This window comes from Thamnophis sirtalis, unplaced genomic scaffold (genome assembly GCF_051295495.1).
Source record: "Thamnophis sirtalis isolate CommonGarterSnake01/CBP01778 unplaced genomic scaffold, rThaSir2_p1.2 scaffold_3, whole genome shotgun sequence".
Taxonomy (NCBI): Eukaryota; Metazoa; Chordata; class Lepidosauria; order Squamata; family Natricidae; genus Thamnophis; species Thamnophis sirtalis.
The window spans coordinates 169677773-169694853 of record NW_028261383.1 but is presented as its reverse complement, the minus strand read 5'-3'; the positions used below and the strand labels follow the sequence as shown (position 1 = coordinate 169694853).

The 17081-nt window shown below is 46.8% G+C and overlaps 1 protein-coding gene across 6 annotated transcripts in view; it reads right to left on the bottom strand.

The window, feature by feature from the left end:
• FLNA (filamin A) overlaps positions 1 to 17081 on the bottom strand; it is a 117252-nt gene that overhangs the window by 43336 nt on the left and 56835 nt on the right. For all 6 annotated transcript variants that reach the window (XM_087710879.1, XM_087710880.1, XM_087710883.1 and 3 more), the window contains exons 18-27: positions 16456 to 16546; positions 15541 to 15710; positions 14530 to 14647; positions 11978 to 12240; positions 9378 to 9975; positions 6328 to 6501; positions 4778 to 4940; positions 3615 to 3775; positions 981 to 1151; positions 774 to 897 (exon numbers count right to left, since the gene is read on the bottom strand). In XM_087710879.1, the coding sequence (XP_087567005.1) occupies positions 774 to 897; positions 981 to 1151; positions 3615 to 3775; positions 4778 to 4940; positions 6328 to 6501; positions 9378 to 9975; positions 11978 to 12240; positions 14530 to 14647; positions 15541 to 15710; positions 16456 to 16546 (2033 nt within the window). The remainder of the gene's footprint in view (positions 1 to 773; positions 898 to 980; positions 1152 to 3614; positions 3776 to 4777; positions 4941 to 6327; positions 6502 to 9377; positions 9976 to 11977; positions 12241 to 14529; positions 14648 to 15540; positions 15711 to 16455; positions 16547 to 17081) is intronic.

The window sequence follows — 17081 nt, the reverse complement described above, 5'->3', positions numbered from 1 at the left end:
AGAGTTAGCTCAAGCAAGCATTCTAGTGACTCTTAAGAGTTGACAACTAGGCAATTTCTATTTTCTGCAAGTTCTGTTTACTATGGAATAAAACCACCAGGTTACCACCAGGTCTGCCCTTTCTTCATGGTTGAAGGCCTCAAAAACAACTATTTACAGACCGTTCACTATGTCACTCTAGAGCAGTGGTGGGATTCAGCCAGTTCGCACCTATTCGGGAGAACCGGTTGGTAACTTTCTAAGCAGTTCGGAGAACCAGTTGTTGGAAGAAATCTCCTTTTGTTTTTTCCCACTTTACGGGGCTAATCCTGTAAGGAAGGCAGGAAGGAAACATTCTGGTGTTGTTTCTAGCCTCATCTTTATTGACCTGCTTACAGAAACTGCCTCTCCGGTTAACCCTTATTACCATTGTCACAGCTAAGGCGAAGCGCCCATCGACCTGAGTGACCTTGAGTTGGCCACGCCCACCCAGTCACATGACCACCGAGCCACGCCTACCCAGCTTGTCATTAGGGCAGAGAACCGATTGTTAAATTACTTGAATCCCATCACTCCTCTAGAGTAAGTATAATGCAGGAAACCACCCTGTAAGGTATCCCAAATGCTACAGCAGCTCTTCTCAGGCCCTTTGAGCTCCCACTTTTCAAATAGGGTTCTCTGGGAAAAGAGAGGTTTGTTAATAGTAAGGATCAAAAGCTGGTCAATGAATGCTATGTTTCTGCATTTCTGTCACAGAGGCTTCTGTTCTTTGGCCTCCGCCAATCCATTCTTACCTGTGAGGCACCTCGTCGTCTCCATAGCGCACAGCAATGTTGTATGGTCCTTCGCGACTTGGTACGTAACTTGCAGTCTGAGTACCATCAGCATTATCCACTACATCTACAGGTTCAACTACACCTGCAGGACAAGGGGCAAGAGGTGAGGGATGAACCCAGCTCAAAGGAGATATCATTTGTCCAGTCAGGTGGAGATTTACTTACCCTTTGGACCTTGGACTTTAACCTCGAGGGGTGCCACACCTGCCTTGCTGGTGTCCACCGTAAAGGACTGGGGGACATTGGCTCTGACGACACCAGGAGTCAGACCAGGGCCCGAACATTTTACCTTGGATGAATCCACCACATCATGCACAGGGACTTTGAATGGGCTTCCTACAGAGGAGGAAGAAACATAACCTGAGTCAAGAAGCTGCAACTTGGAGTAAGCTCCTTGTAGTTTTTTAAAAGGGTTATTTGATTTCTCACCATTCATTGCATTGAAAGAGGCACATTTGCAATCCTTATTTTCACAACCTCTTTTGCTATCCTGCTTATCTTTCTGGCCTTTAAGGAAGCTTGGGAAAGGTGAGCTTTAGCGAGTGACCAACTAATTTGATGAGTCTGAACATGCTCCAGCCATCGGACGACAATACCTGCTATTAGTTATCAGCACGAAGAAGTTACAATAGCTTGGACAGGCACCATGTATTCAGCCCAGGATATCCTACTGTACCCATCCAATCCTATGCCAGGAGTTAGAATTTCCTGCTCCACCCTTCCTGGTTTGGCAATTATTGCTTAGATAAGAGCAGCTGAAGCGCTCCAAAACCTAAATGCAACTTATGCACTCCTCTTTTCAGAAGCAACCAGGGTAAAGACATCCATTTCATTAACCTTTTAGCCAAGAATAACAGTTCCACAGTAGTGGCTTATACCTATAGAAATGATGGGGAACCAGTGCAGAGATTGAGATTCAGAATTGGGGGAGCCCGGAGCCAGGTCCCTGGTTCAGTCACAAACACTGGGCCAACCACTATGTTTCAACCTAATACACCTCACGGGATTGAGTTTGAGTTTCATTTTATTTATATGCCGCCCTATTCCCGGCAGGACTCAGGGCGGTGCACAAACCCAAGGAGGGGAAGGGAAACACAAAAACTACAAAAGTACAGGGCATTTAAAAACAACCAACAGCCACACAATTCGAGAGGAGAAGGGAACTCATCGACCCCAGGCCTGCCGCCACAGCCAGGTTTTAACGGCTTTTCGGAAGGCCTGGAGAGAGGTGAGGGTCCGAATCTCTGCGGGGAGTTCGTTCCACAGGGCCGGAGCCGCCACAGAGAAGGCCCTCCCCCGGGTAGTAGCCAGATGACATTGGCTAGTAGACGGAACCCGGAGGAGGCCTAATCTGTGTGATCTAATGGGTCTTTGGGAGGTAATGGGCAGCAGGCGGTCTCTCAAGTACCCAGGTCCAATACCATGAAGGGCTTTATAAGTGACGACTAGCACCTTGAAGCGTATCCGGAGACCATTCGGTAACCAGTGCAGCTCGCGGAGGATAGGTGTAACGTGGGTGTACCGAGGTGCACCCACAATCGCTCGCGCGGCTGCATTCTGGACGAGCTGAAGTCTCTGAATGCTCTTCAAGGGCTGCCCCATTGTTATTGTACAAATAAAATTGATCTAATTAGTAAAATTAGATTCCACACAAGTCGTCTCTTCAGCTCCCAGAGAAGCAAGTGGATATAAATGCAATAAATGATGAGGCAATTTTCTTTGGGCCAAAGGCTGGATAGGGCCTACAAGGCTTTTTCGTCCAGTAGAAACTGCATGCCCAGAACAGAGGAGGAGGAGGAGGGGGCCTGGCTACCTCTTCCATCATCAAACTCATCACTACTTTTCTGCCCATATTGCAAGGAAAGTGATTTCCTCTTTCTTTACACCAGAGTCATCCAACCACACTCAAAGAGACTGAGTCTCCTCCTCCACAGAGAGACTACTACTCTGTAGGCGCATAAGGCTTCAAGAGGGGAAGACCACTACTCAAGTACTGTTAACATATCGTCCTATAAAAAGGCAACCACTCTTCTATCTCGGAATAGTTTCTCCAGCCTAGGCTGATCATAGCCTAAAAAACTGCCGAGCTAGTGACTATGACGAATTGTCAATAGCATTTAAGCCATGTTGCACTTGTGGCCCAGATAGGTGTGACCTGTTGAACTCTTGAGGGATTGCCACCGCCAAACCAGTTCAGTTACCAAATTCTAACTTCCCTGCCATCCCTATTATCACTACATCAGAGGTGGGTTCCTACCAGTTCGCACCTATTCGGTAGAACCGGTTCGTCAAATCTACCGAACCGCTTAGAAGAGGTTCCACCAGTGGACCCGGAAAGCAGGCCACACCTACAGAAGAGGTTCCAAACTTTTTTGAAACCCACCACTGGTCCTTGGATATGATTATTCTACACTATCATGCTCATATTTATAAAACTCAGTGCCTCTGTGAAAGGTAAGGATGGCTACTGCGTTTGTGGTGCAATCAGAACATTGCGTGTGTTGAAGTTGTTTTAACGCAAACCAAAGATGCCTTTTAAAAAACAAGTTTACATCCTATTCTTATGCAGGCCAGTGCTGTGTGTGAGGTAATTTAAGGTGGTTCTGACAAGTGTCGTCGGCATCTTCATATCCGGTCACATGGGCAGCAAGCCACTCCCATCCGGTCACATGGGCGGCAAGCCCCTCCCATCCGGTCACATGGGCGGCAAGCCACTCCCACAAAGGAGGCCACACCCACAGAGTAGGTTCAAACTATTTTTGAAACCCACCACTGCACTACATCAAGCTCAAGTCATACCTGGCACTTGGTGACCACCGTATGTGACATTAAGGTTGTAGGTGCCAGGCTCATAGGGGATGTACTCCACAGAACAGCTGCCGTCTTTGTTGTCGGTGCAGGACATTTTTGCTTCAGAGGGACCTTCAACTGCTAGGCCCAGGCCCCCAGTACCAGCACCCCTGTAGCAGAAAGAACAAACCATTGGGTCACGCATTCCAAAGAATCCCCCTGAGCTTTGAACCAAGCCTTCTATTATGGGGAATTACAGCTGTTATGAGAGAAAGAGAGAGGGAAGGAATCTAAAAATCAGAACATTTCAACCAGTCTGGAGGGATGGGCAATCCCAACGTTCTATGTTGGAGCCAATGTATTTGTAAAGTTTACAGAGTCAGAAATCATGGACACTTGGATTTCATCTATACAGCCCTGCACTTCTGTTTAAGGCCCTAAAGCCTGCTTAGGGATACCCGTAACATCTTTATTATTTAGAGCCAAGGTGGCACAGTGATTAGAGTGCAGTACTGCAGGCTACTTTAGCTGACTGCTAGTTCGGCAGTTCGGTGGTTCAAATCTCACCGGCTCAGGGTTGACTCAGGGGGAAATTTTTGCAAATTGCAAAATACAGGAGGAAGCGATGGCGCTATCTGTCCTTGACTAATTTGACTCCCTCAATGCCTGCCTTTCCTCCCCACCCGACCCCCACTGAAATGCTAGACTTTTCCTCCTTTGCTAAACTGGGAGTGGGTGTGAGCTGAGGTGGCGCAGTGGTTAGGGTGCAGTACTGCAGGCCACTTCAGCTGACTGTTATCTGCAGTTCAGCGTTTCTAATCTCACCGGCTCAAGGTTGACTCAGCCTTCCATCCTTTCCGAGGTGGGTGAAATGAGGACCCAGACTGTGGGGGTGATAGGCTGACTCTGTAAACCGCTTAGAGAGGGCTGAAAGCCCTATGAAGCAGTATATAAGTCTAACTGCTATTGCTATTGCGGGATGCATCTGGCTTGCGGGCCGCGAGTTTGACACCCCTGGTCTAGATACAACAAAAATACAGTATATATTCTTGATCAACTTTAATGTATGCCTTTTTGAACGATGGGTAAAAGTAGCCAGCCAATACTAAGAGCTTCTCTTGTTCATTCCTCCTTTTCAAATACTGCTGCATTCTCTTCTTTCTAATGCTTACCTCGTCTCCACTGTGAATTTATTGGGCTTGTTAGTGGTCCCACTTTGGATGCCGGGCCCATGAACCCTCACCCTTGCAGGGTTACACCCTTCAGTTACCGGTACACGGAAAGGGCTACTTGGGACAGGGCTGCCATCATAGGTCACATCAACTGAGTGGACACCTAAAGGGAGACAAGAAAGGTTATATGGAAGGTTGGGCTCTTCCTAAGCGCTTTGGGATGTTAAAACAACTGGACACACTTCTTGATGTAACACAAACACAGTTCAGGCAGTTCAGGCAAGAAGGCTGCTCCGGCCCCTCTGGAACGAGCTCCCCGTGGAGATTCGGACCCTCACCACCCTTCAGGCCTTCCGCAAAGCCCTTAAAACCTGGCTGTTCCGACAGGCCTGGGGCTGACGAGTTCCTGTCCCCCTCGAACTGTGTGGCTGTTGATTGTTTTTAAATTCTTTTTGTAGTTGCTTGTTTGTTGTTTTTTTCCCCCTTGTTTGTATTCCCTCCCTTTGATTTGTTAGCCGCCCTGAGTCCCTCCGGGAATAGGGCAGCATATAAGTGCAATCAAATCAAATCAAATCAAGCTGTGACTCCTAACACTACCTTTATTCTAGGATTTCAATAAGAAAATCTTGCAAGCCTGAAAGTAACTTTTCTCCTCCTTTGTTCCTGAAAACTAAGGAGGGTTCCCTTCTGAGATGTTCTCGCCACCTCCACTGCTCCTTCAGACTCAAGATTGCACCTGAGAGACCGCCTCCTGCCAATTACCTCTCTTAGACCAATTAAATCGCACAGGTTAGGTCTCCTCCGGATTCCATCTGCCAGCCAATGTCGGCTGGCGACTCCCCGGGGGAGAGCCTTCTCTGTTGCAGCTCCGGCCCTCTGGAACGAGCTCCCTGTTGAGATCCGGACCCTTACTACCCTCCCGGCCTTCCGCAAAGCCACCAAGTCCCGGCTGTTCCAGCAGGCTGGGGGGAGCTGAGAAGCATCTACCTCCAGGGAAATTGTGAATGTTGGTTTTGTTTTTAATATGTTGTCTTTGTCTCGTTTCCCCCTTTCCCTTGTCTTTTGTGAGCCGCCCGGAGTCCTCCGGGAGTGGGCGGCATACAAGACAAATAGATAGATAGATAGATAGATAGATAGATAGATAGATAGATAGATAGATAGATAGATAGATAGATAGATAGATAGATAGATAGATAGATAGATAGATAGATAGATTCCATTCATCAAACTGTTGTTGTCTAGATAGATAGATAGATAGATAGATAGATAGATAGATAGATAGATAGATAGATAGATAGATAGATAGATAGATAGATAGATAGATTCCATTCATCAAACTGTTGTTGTCTGGGCTGTGAATCTTCCTCCTGTCTCCCAAAATTATTCCTACATACTATTTCATCCTCTCATCATCTTTAAAAAAACAACAGCAGGCTTTGCAGGGCCAGAGGACAAAACAATCTCAAAAGAACTAGTTCCTTCTGCCCCAACCAGGACGTCAACCAGGACCTCTTCCCGTACGCCTTATATATCTCTTTCCCCTGACTCACCATCTTCATAGGGTGTGTACTCCACATTGTAGGTACCGTCGCCGTTATCACGCACGTAGCTCTCTGTAAGGTTTCCGGAAGGATTGGATACTCTGGTTTTGATGTGAGGTCCCCCGGACTTAGTCAAGGCTCGGGCATCCACATTGAACTCTGTTGTGGCTTCACGGAACACACCTGGAGAGAGCACCAGCAGCATCAATAAGGCAGGCCTTAGGCCAGGGCTGTCAAAACTCACGGTCAGTGGGCCGAATGTGTTCACGCACTGGCCACGCCCACGCCCGATTCAGCGAAGTCCCAATATGTCACATGACGACGCCATGACGACACGAGTTTGAGACCCCTGCCTTAGGCTCTCTAACCTGCCTGCCCAAACTTCCACCTCACTTGCATCTGATTACAAACCGGGAGACTCAGAATTGTGGTCCCATATTAAGCATGAACAAACTGGGTGACCTTGGGTCAGTCACTCTCTCTCTCTCAGCCCTAGGAATCAGCCAAGGGGCAAACCACTTCCAAAAATCTTTCCTTGAAAACTGCAGGGACCAGTCTAGGCAGTTTCCAGCAGTCAAGACCTATTTGAAGGCATAATAATGATGATGAAAACTAACCCTGCAGCCAGGAAACACCAGGGATAGAGGGTTCCCACACAGACAGCTTTCATCCTCCTATGCAAACTTTTCAGTACATTCTCAAGTCCTCTTATAATAAAGCCTGAGGCTTATTTAAAAGGACTTGCCCTGCGTAACTAGCAACAAGCACATATACATCATGCATTTTAGTTCCTGGTCTATATGTTGCGAATACGTTTTAGGAAAACAGCTAAGTTCCCTGATAGCCTTTCTCCATGTATGCAAGAAACAGAATTAGTCCCCCAGTAAACAGAGGCAGAAAACGTAAGCGGGGTTCAAGCATTTGCTTTTATAGGTATTCCTCAAATTAGCAACGACACTGAACAAGTAGTATTTACAACTGGTCCTCTAAGTTCTGGCTGTGGCAATGTCCCCACGGCCACGTAATTGTGATCCATGTGCTCAGTGACTGGCTTGCAATTACGACATTGCAACATCCCATGGGATGCCAGCATCTCATAAGCCGTCAGTGGGGAAGCCGATAGGAAATCGTAAATGGTGGCTTCCAGTTTGGGCGGGGCCTGAGGGGATTGTTGTTTTTAATAGCTCCGGATCCTTGGCTGCGTTAAGCTGTCTAAACAGTATCCATCAACTGTTTGACAGTTTGATTACCTCTTCTCCGGATATAGGAGGAGGCCGCGAGCTAAGCTATGTTTGGGCAGTGCTCCATTTGACCCCCCAGAACATAAATCTGGGGTGGGAAGAGGGAGCCGCCCGGTAACATAGTGGATTCTCCGCGTCAAGGACTTCTGCTTTTTTTTGCAGAACTGAAGGCACACGTCCACCCTCAGCTCAAGGACTGATTTATTACTGATTCCAAAACGGGCAGAACTGATACTGGTGAACTTCTAATTGTATGTATAAGACTTTAACTCCATTTTTTAAAGAATTCCTTCTGACAATTTACTTGCTAGAAGTACACAGAAAATGGGGCCGAACAGCTTTGTAGGAGGGGTAAAGCACTGTAAAGCGGTATATAAATCTAATGCTATGGCTATTATGTAATATTGCACTTTGGGATCACATCCCTTAGCGATGGAAATTCCAGTCCCAACTGTTAACCTTTATCCTGCAGCCTCAAAAGTCAGGGGACACATTCATGAGATTCTCTATTCTGGCCTTAAGATATGGACCTGATATAATTATGAACCATTATGGTACAAAATACAGACAGAGATGAATAAATGGAAAACAATACAATTGTCTTTGCTGGGAAGGATAGCTGTAGTAAAAATAAATGTTTTGCCTAAGTTTTTATTTCTTTTTCAAGTGATACCAATACTTTAAAAAGATGCAAATTTGGAAGAATGGCAGAAAGGTATTAATAACTTTGTTTAATAATGATGAAAACATGGGAAAAATTTGGGTAAGAAATGTAAAATTTACATAAGCTTATAACTTGAGAGAGAATTTTTATAAGATGTTTTATAGATGGCATTTAGATTCCAAAAAATTAGCTTGTATGTACCCGAACTTATAATCCAAATGTTGGAGATGTGACTGTGTTGACGGCTATGTATTATCATATATGGTGGACTTGTAAAAAAGTTAAAGCGTTCTGGATAAAAATATGGTGGATTATTCAAAATATTTTTAAAAAGAGGATAAAGTTCACTCTTCAGCTGTTTTTGTTAGGTATAATTATAGATTTTATAGTTATAGAGATTAATTTGATTTTGAACTTAATAACAGAAACAAGATTGTTGTTGGTGAAGTACTGGAAGAAGGAAGATTTGCCTACTATTCAAGAATGGACGTTAAAAGTAACAAACTTGGCAGAGATGGCTAAAATATCAGCATACTTGAAGGACCATTCAGATGAGAAATACAAGTTGGAATGGAGAAGATGGATTGATTACATTCAAAATGAATATCGGACTAAGAAATTTCAATTAGCTTATGAATGAACAAGGAATGTTATAATTTATCCAAATTTAGCTTAATAAAAGGGGAGTTAAAGTACAAGAGGTAGGTAGGATGCTATCGTTAGTTAGCTTATGTTAGTGTATGACTGTTAAATGTATTTTGCTCTGGGAAGTTGGGGGGAGGGAGGGTTGGAGTGGGGGGAGGGCTGGGGTAGGGGGAGGGAAGGGGAAATATTTGTAAAACTTATTAAAACTTTTCAATTAAAAAAAAAAAGATATGGACCTGGGCAGAGCCGAGGTGGCGCAGTGGTTAAATGTAGCACTGCAAGCTACTTTAGCTGACTGCAGTTCTGCAGTTCGGCTGTTCAAATCTCACCGGCTCAGGGTTGACTCAGCCTTCCATCCTTCCGAGGTGGGTAAAATGAGGACCCGGATTGTTGTTGGGGGCAATATGCTGACTCTGTAAACCGCTTAGAGAGGGCTGAAAGCCCTATGAAGCGGTATATAAGTCTAACTGCTATTGCTATTGCTCTGGATTATCCCCTGCCGTTCTTACCTTTGCCTTCCACTCCAGGGCCATAGACTTTCACGCCAGATGTATCCACCGCTGGTTCCACGTTGAGCTTGCTGGGGAAGTTGGGTACAGGCTGCCCGCCGTATTTAATGGTGATGGTGTAGATGCCAGGGCAGAGTGGGATGTAAGTGATGGTGTAAGTGCCATCGCCATTGTCCCGCACGTGGACTTCGGCCTGCGTGCCGCTTTCGGAGATGATCTCAATGGTGAGCTCAGCGCTCCCGGCACTAGAGCAATCCACGCTGAACTCTCCTGCCTGCCCCACTGTGGCGTGCTCCAGCCCTGGCCCAGAGCACTTCACTTTGGAGGGATCGAAGCCAGGCACCACTTGGGCTTTGAAAGGAGAGCCTGGCACATGGGTGTCCGCAAAGAGGATGTTGATGTTGTACTCCCCGGGTTCAGTGGGCAAGTAGGAGACTGAACAAGTGCCGTCTCCATTGTCCAGGCATTCTATTTTGGCCTCGCAGGGGCCTTCCACGGTCAGGCCGAGGCCTCCGTTCCCAGCTCCCTTGGTGTCGATGGTAAAAGGGGCAGGAATGCCAGCCAAGCCGCCCTTCAAGCCGGGTCCATAGGCCTTCACCTGGATGGTAGAGTGGAAGAGAGAAGAGAAGTTGACTTAATTCATTAGCAAAACCTTCTTCAAAATCCCCAACAAAACACTGTATTGTGTCCCCTTCCAAAGACAATCCTTTGCTGCTAAACTGCAACCAGAGAGAAAGATAAATGCTTTGTTACTTAGAATTAATTTGTCTATATAAATTTCGAGCTGTGACATTTTTTGTATGTTGTTGCCCACTAGCTGCAATAATTTATTTATTTAAAACATTTATATGTTTTATCTTGTATCAAACGCTGGGCAGCACCTCTCCCCACTCAACATGCCGGCTGGGATGACTACCACGAGCTGTAATGAAGCAACATTTTCAGGCACACACATTTCTCACATCTGAAGGAGGTCATTGTAGTGAGCAAGGGGAAATACAGTGCACTGAACCTCTAAGTCTCCCTCTACTCTCCAGACTACATTTTGAGTCACTACTGTGTAGGCAGCTAAATATCAAAGATTTTCTTATCTAGAAATTAAGTCCGTAGAGGTCTGGGAGACCTGTCTGGGAATTGACAAAGCATCTCCGGTCACATACAGTGAGATTCAAGCACTGGCTGAACCTCCGAATCAGAGGTGGGTTCCTACCAGTTCGCACCTATTCGGTAGAACCGGTTCGTCAAATCTACCGAACCGGTTAGAAGAGGTTCCACCTGTGGACCCGGAAAGCAGGCCACACCTACAGAAGAGGTTCCAAAAATTTTTGAAACCCACCACTGGTCGTTGGATAGGATTATTCTACACTATCATGCTCATATTTATAAAACTCAGTGCCTCCGTGAAAGGTAAGGATGACTACTGCGTTTGTGGTGCAATCAGAACATTGCGTGTGTTGAAGTTGTTTTAACGCAAACCAAAGATGCCTTTTAAAAAACAAGTTTACATCCTATTCTTATGCATGCCAGTGCTGTGTGTGAGGTAATTTAAGGTGGTTCTGACAAGTGTCGTCGGCATCTTCATATCCGGTCACATGAGCAGCAAGCCACTCCCATCTGGTCACATGGGCAGCAAGCCACTCCCATAAAGGAGGCCACACCCACAGAGTAGGTTTGAACAATTTTTGAAACCCACCACTGCTCCGAATGATCATTTAGGAGCACTGGTGGCGCAGTGGCCAGAGTGCAGTACAGCAGGCTACTTCTGCTGACCGCTAGCTGCCAGAAATTTGACAGTTCAAATCTCACCGGCTCAAGGTTGATTCAGCCTTCCATCCTTCCAAGGTGGGTAAAATGAGGACCCAGATCATTGGGGGCAATAGGCTGTGAACCACTTAGACAGGGCTGTAAAAGCACTGAAAAGCAGTATATAAGTGCCATGGCTATCACTTATGACATGACAGCTGCCTCTCCAATATGTGACACTCACACACAGAACTAGACACACGTTTACTCGTCTGAATGGATCCCCTGGTCTTACCTAGGAATGGCTCATGGCAATAAATAAGGTGCGATCCCTTGACATTGAGGATCGTATTCCCGAACTGGAATCCTCTTGGCTGAATTAGGGCAAGACTGTGCAATCTAATTTAGCAGAACAGGAGTGCTTTAAACGAGAAGGAGAGAACGGACAACATTTTCCAAGGCACCCATTGAGGGTTCACCGACAAATGCGCGCTCAACAAAAACGCACCGATGAAACCGCGGCGAGAAAACTGCGAGTTCGAAATAGCGCCGACGAATCAGCGCAGAAGTGCGCCGACAGAAGCACGCTCTAAACCTAACCCTAAACCTAACCCTGAACCTAACTCTAACCCTAACCTTAACCCTGAACCTAACCCTAACCCTAAACATAACCCTTACCCTAACCCTAAACCTTACCCTTACCTTAAACCTAACCGTGCTTCTGTCGGCGCTCTTTTGTCAGCGCTCCTTTGTGGGTGTGCTGTCGACGTCGCAGTTTTATCGCCGCGGTTTTGACGGCACACTGTTGTCGGGCGGGCATTTGTCGGGTCACGCCCATTGAGAACTGGGAATCTTACCTTGGATGGATTGGTGGGAGGTACAGCCTCCACAGGGAAGGGACTGCCCGGGACAGGGACACCATCGTAGGTGACATCCACTTCGTAGGGTCCTTCTTCTCTTGGAATGAACTTCACCACACTGTTGTCTGAGCTCAAGCCTGGCTCTACCTTGCAAGGCACAGGCTTACTGGACGGGCCTACGATTTTGGCAGCCACCTTGCCTTGGCCTCCAGCGCCCTTGGATTTAACGGTGAACTCCTGGTCTTTGCCCACTTCCACTTCTGGAAAAGAACCAAGTGCACATCTATGAAGATCAAACCTGGAACTGACAGGGCATCCCTGTGCCCCATTTCCCCCCAGAACGAAGAGAGGATTCCACCCACAAATCTCCCATCCTTTGCAAATGCTTTTGCCAAGACATCTGGGGTGACCCTTCTTTTCCTAGGTAGTCATTTAGATATGCCTCTATTATACCAAGGCACGGGGGAAGGTGACTGTACTTTGCAGCTGGAGTTAAGCTGAAGGGGAGAGAATGATATTGTTGGCATGACTAATATTTCCTGGAAAAACAAAAAACAAAAACACAAAAGGCAGCCTTGGAGTGCTTCCAGCCATTTTGCCCTGGCAAATGTCCAGGAAGGGAAAAGTTTTATTCAGGAACCACTAAGGAGGTTTTCTAAAGACATGCCTGTTCTTTAAGTATGTTTTCCGTCACCCCCATGGAACACTGGGACTATAGCTGAGGGAGGGGGCGGGCTGGAAATTCTATAATTAATGTGGATGAGGATATAGAGTTTTGCTTTGGGCTAGGAGCCATCCCAATTCAAACTTTACATGGATAGTGAACAGACCCAAGAAGGAGGCCAATTGTTTGGATATGCAGTCATGCTGCACACCAGAGTTCCCCAACCTTTCCGGTTTTGCGGCCCGAGGGGGAGGGAGGAAAGGGGATGGTCCTGGGTGAGTGGCAGCCACACAGCTCCGTTTGGGCAAGCGGTGGGCACTCATGCCACTTGCGCAAATGCAGGCACACACACCCAGGGGTTGGTCCCGGCTGCTGGCACTGCCGGTTCGCTCAGGGACAAGCAGTAGTGGAAAAAGAAAATGCTTCTGTGCATGCAAAGAAGGGAAAAACAAAATGGCAGCGCCTATGGCACCACCAATAGAATCAGTTCGGGGGGCGCACCAGGCCAAGTTACTACCTACTGGTCCAAACCAGTAGGAACCCAGTTCTGACACATGCCTGCTGCTCGTGCAAGTGGGGATGTGTGTGCCCGTGCTCACCCGCCACCTCGAGGGCCCGGTTCAGGGGTGGGTTTCTCGCCCTGTTCCAACCAGTTCGGTTGGAACGGGGCTGGCGGCGTCCTTGTGCACGCGCGCAGTGCACGCATGCATACTAGCGCCTGTGCGATGCTCCAGCTGCTCCTGGAGGATCGCGCAGGCGCTGTATGCGTTCTGTGCATGTGTGGAAGCGCAGAACTCGTCAAAACTGGGTAAGAAACGCGGGCAGGCAGGTGGATCCTTCGGCGTTCCCGGAAGTTACTTACTTCCGGGTTTGCTGACCAACCGGTTCGCGGGGACCACCGCGAACTGCCTGGAACCCACCCCTGGCCCAGTTCCAAAGGGTTTAAGGCCTGGGAGTGGGTTGGGGACTGTACATGCATGAACAAACATAGTGTAACTGGTGGAAGCTGATGGGATAAGAATGGAACTTGATGCTGCCTCAACTGTGTTCAATTCACCCATACAATTCAACACTGTATCAAATGTATTTTAAAAGAGGGTTCACAACCCTGGATGGATCAGAAACAAGGAGTTGGACGGCTAGGATGAAAATCACCATCACAGTTCAGGATAAATCTGATGGAGACTGACAAGATGAGAGGTGCGTGTACAAGAGAAATAGTTGAACTAAATTTGTTGGCCCACAATTTTATGTAATACAATTTGGCCTCCAGATTCTCAAGCTTTCACCGATGGCAAAACCCCAAGGATGATTGGGCACTCAGAGTCTATATTCTAGCCGAACTGCACCTTTTATTTTAAGCCATAAACATACTAGGTTCTATTTTGTCATTTGAAGGATGTCCTGTGCAAACTTCCCAGAGGCCATCTGGTCCTGACAGAAAGCTGGAACAAGCAAGCTTCTTGGTCCAGTCCCAAAAGACAACTGTTAGCAGATGCTAGACAGCTGTGCACCCTGGCTTTTTATTGAACTCTCAATTCAGGCATGGTCTAAAAATGGATGTGGAACCCAAAGCCCTCCAGATGTTGTGAGCTGCAATTTTCATCCACGCTGCATCGGCAACAGAACTAGGCGTTCTGAAAAAAAATCATTGTTTTTCCTTTAAAAAAAAAGAAACAACAAATGTCCAGCTTCTACGGCAGCTTAAAAAAATATGTTAGCCAAATGCAACAACATTTCCAGAAATTGAGAAGTGCCCAATTAAAAAGGAAAAAAAAAAAGAAATCACAGCAACCAGAGAGTGGTGCTTTTGTGTTACTCAGCATCCTTCTCTGTGATGAGGAGGCAAAAGCAAGCCAAGGATTGAAGCTACCGGGATACATACTGTCTCCAAGCCCAGAGATCTTGATCTTGCTGAGGTCCAGGGTGGGAGCTATTCCCACGTTGAAAGGACTTTTGGGGATGTGGTCTCCTCCGTATGTTACATTTACTCCAAGGTTACCCTGAAATATAAGAGGTACACTTATTACTGTGTGTATAGGCACCTGTTCTGACCCCCCTCGTCCCACACCAACACACACTCCGAGCCAAAGATAAGTTAGGGCATTTAATTAACAGACAGACAGGTCCTTGGCAGCAAACCGGCACAGACAAGCTTGGGCAGCAATCCAGCACAGATAAGCCGTGGCAGCAATCCAGCCTGCCAAGCTCACCATAATGTTCTCTGACATTAGTTCCTGTGTTGACTTCTGCAAAAGGGGCGTGTGCACAAGCAGTCTTTTTATAGTCTGGAGAGGAGCCTAATGACCACCAGCTGAGTGCAATTAGCTCCTGTACTTGCGCAACTGTTCCTGACGCCTATTAGCTCTTTGGTGCTGGGCATCCAGAAACAACTCACTGCTGACCTCAGGCTCACACTCCCTTGTCTCCTCCCCACTGGTCCAAGGGTCAGGCGCCTCCTGGTGGCCAACCAGCCTCTCTGCACCCTGCTCGGAGTCGGAACCCTGTCCAGGGTCCTCCACATCCTCCAGAGCCGACTCATAGGGCCCCTCGCTGTCGGAGTCTGGTGGCAGCTCCAACGGCTCCTGCTGGGCCACAACAGGCACCCTAGCCTACCATTCATTCTTCCCCTTCTATGGTGCCCACATCCTTCCTACTGACTTTCCATCCAGACTCTTCCCAGAAGTCCCTTCCCCAAGAGTCACTTATTAAAGGAAAGAAGGGGGTAAGGCTGCCAAGTCCCATCCCACCCGGGCTGACTAGTAAGATTTCAATCAAAAGCCTTGCTTTCCCTAAGATGATAAATCTGTACAAAGTCTCTAGCAGTTTCCTATTTAACAAGACACCATGTTTCAGTCACATCTCAGAAAACCACCCTCTCCTTCTCATAGCTTACCTGCTGTACAGGGGTGTATCTGACGGTATAGGTGTTATCGTGGTGATCAATTACTTCGGAGTCTCTTACGGCGTCTCCCTTGGCTGGGCCTGTGAACTGCACATCCAGCTTGGCCTTGCCAGCTGGCTTAGTGTTAACTGTGAAGTGAGTTGGCTTCCCCATCTCTACACCTGAGGAAGCAGCAGGAGAAACTTTCAGAAGGGCAGGCAAACATTCCAGGCTGGTAAGCATGCTTTCTGCTTTATTGATTTTTGTCAACCAAGAACTTCCATGGGGTCAAACGCAGTTTATTCTTCCCAGGCATTTTGGGCGGTTGTGTTATACGGCAAGTTGATTTTAAGCTCACATGATTAAAATGCATTCTAAAACTGGCACCCACCCTCCTTGACCCATTTCAATATTGCAGTCGGGTTGCACTAATGGCTGCCGAGGTGGCGCAGTGGTTAGGGTGCAGTACTGCAGGCCACTTCAGCTGACTGCTATCTGCAGTTCAGCGGTTCAAATCTCGCCGGCTCAAGGTTGACTCAGCCTTCCATCCTTCCGAGGTGGGTGAAATGAGGACCCAGACTGTGGGGCCGATATGCTGACTCTGTAAAACCGCTTAGAGAGGGCTGAAAGCCCTATGAAGCGGTATATAAGTCTAACTGCTATTGCTTTTGCATGAGAACCCAGGGAAGCTCACTCAAGGACAGACAAGGAAATTATGCATCTTATCAAAGTAAGTTAAAAGCTTGTCCGGGAAATTGCTGCTTAATTCTAATGTTTACAAAGCCCTTTTGTTTTTATCCACATTCAATAGGATTTGAGTTCTGTTCCTTCTTCAGGTTGCTGGATCAGGAGTTCCAGACACAACTTATAAGCTCCTGGCTCCTATTTGTAACATACAGCCTCTTGCAAAGCATGTCCCCAACTCACCAGTCCTGTTGAGGCCAGGTCCTTCCGCTTTGACTTTGCTGGCATCGTGCGAGGGTTCCACTTTAATTCTGATGGGGCTGGTAGGAGTGGCCTAGAGATGAAGAGGAAGCAGGTGAAAACGAGAGCGACCTCCGGTTGACCCTCTCTCACATCCCTCCCCAATTTTTCTTTTTTTTTAGCAGATTTTTTTCCCCCTTCTACAACACCTTACAGTCATTACATCAACATTGTTATGTCATCATACCTGTACACGTATATAATATTTCCCTTCTATACTTACACATCTTTATACACAGTTCTATATATATTTATATATATTGTTTTTGGCTTGATTAATTTTATTCTTGTTTTGCAGCCATTTGTACCAATTGTTCCAAATTTCATAACATTCCGACTCTTCTTTATCTTTTAATTTCGGTGTTAATTTGTCCATCTCTGCACAATCCAAAGTTTTTCTTTATCACTAATTCATCCGAGGGGGGTATTATTTCGTTTCCAGCATTGGGCGAATGCTATTCTAGCTGTAGTTAGCAGATGCGTTAATATGTACTTAATTTTCTTTGTATATTTCCCTTTGATTATTCCCAGTAGAAAGATTTCGGCTTTGTATTTTATCTGTTCTCCTG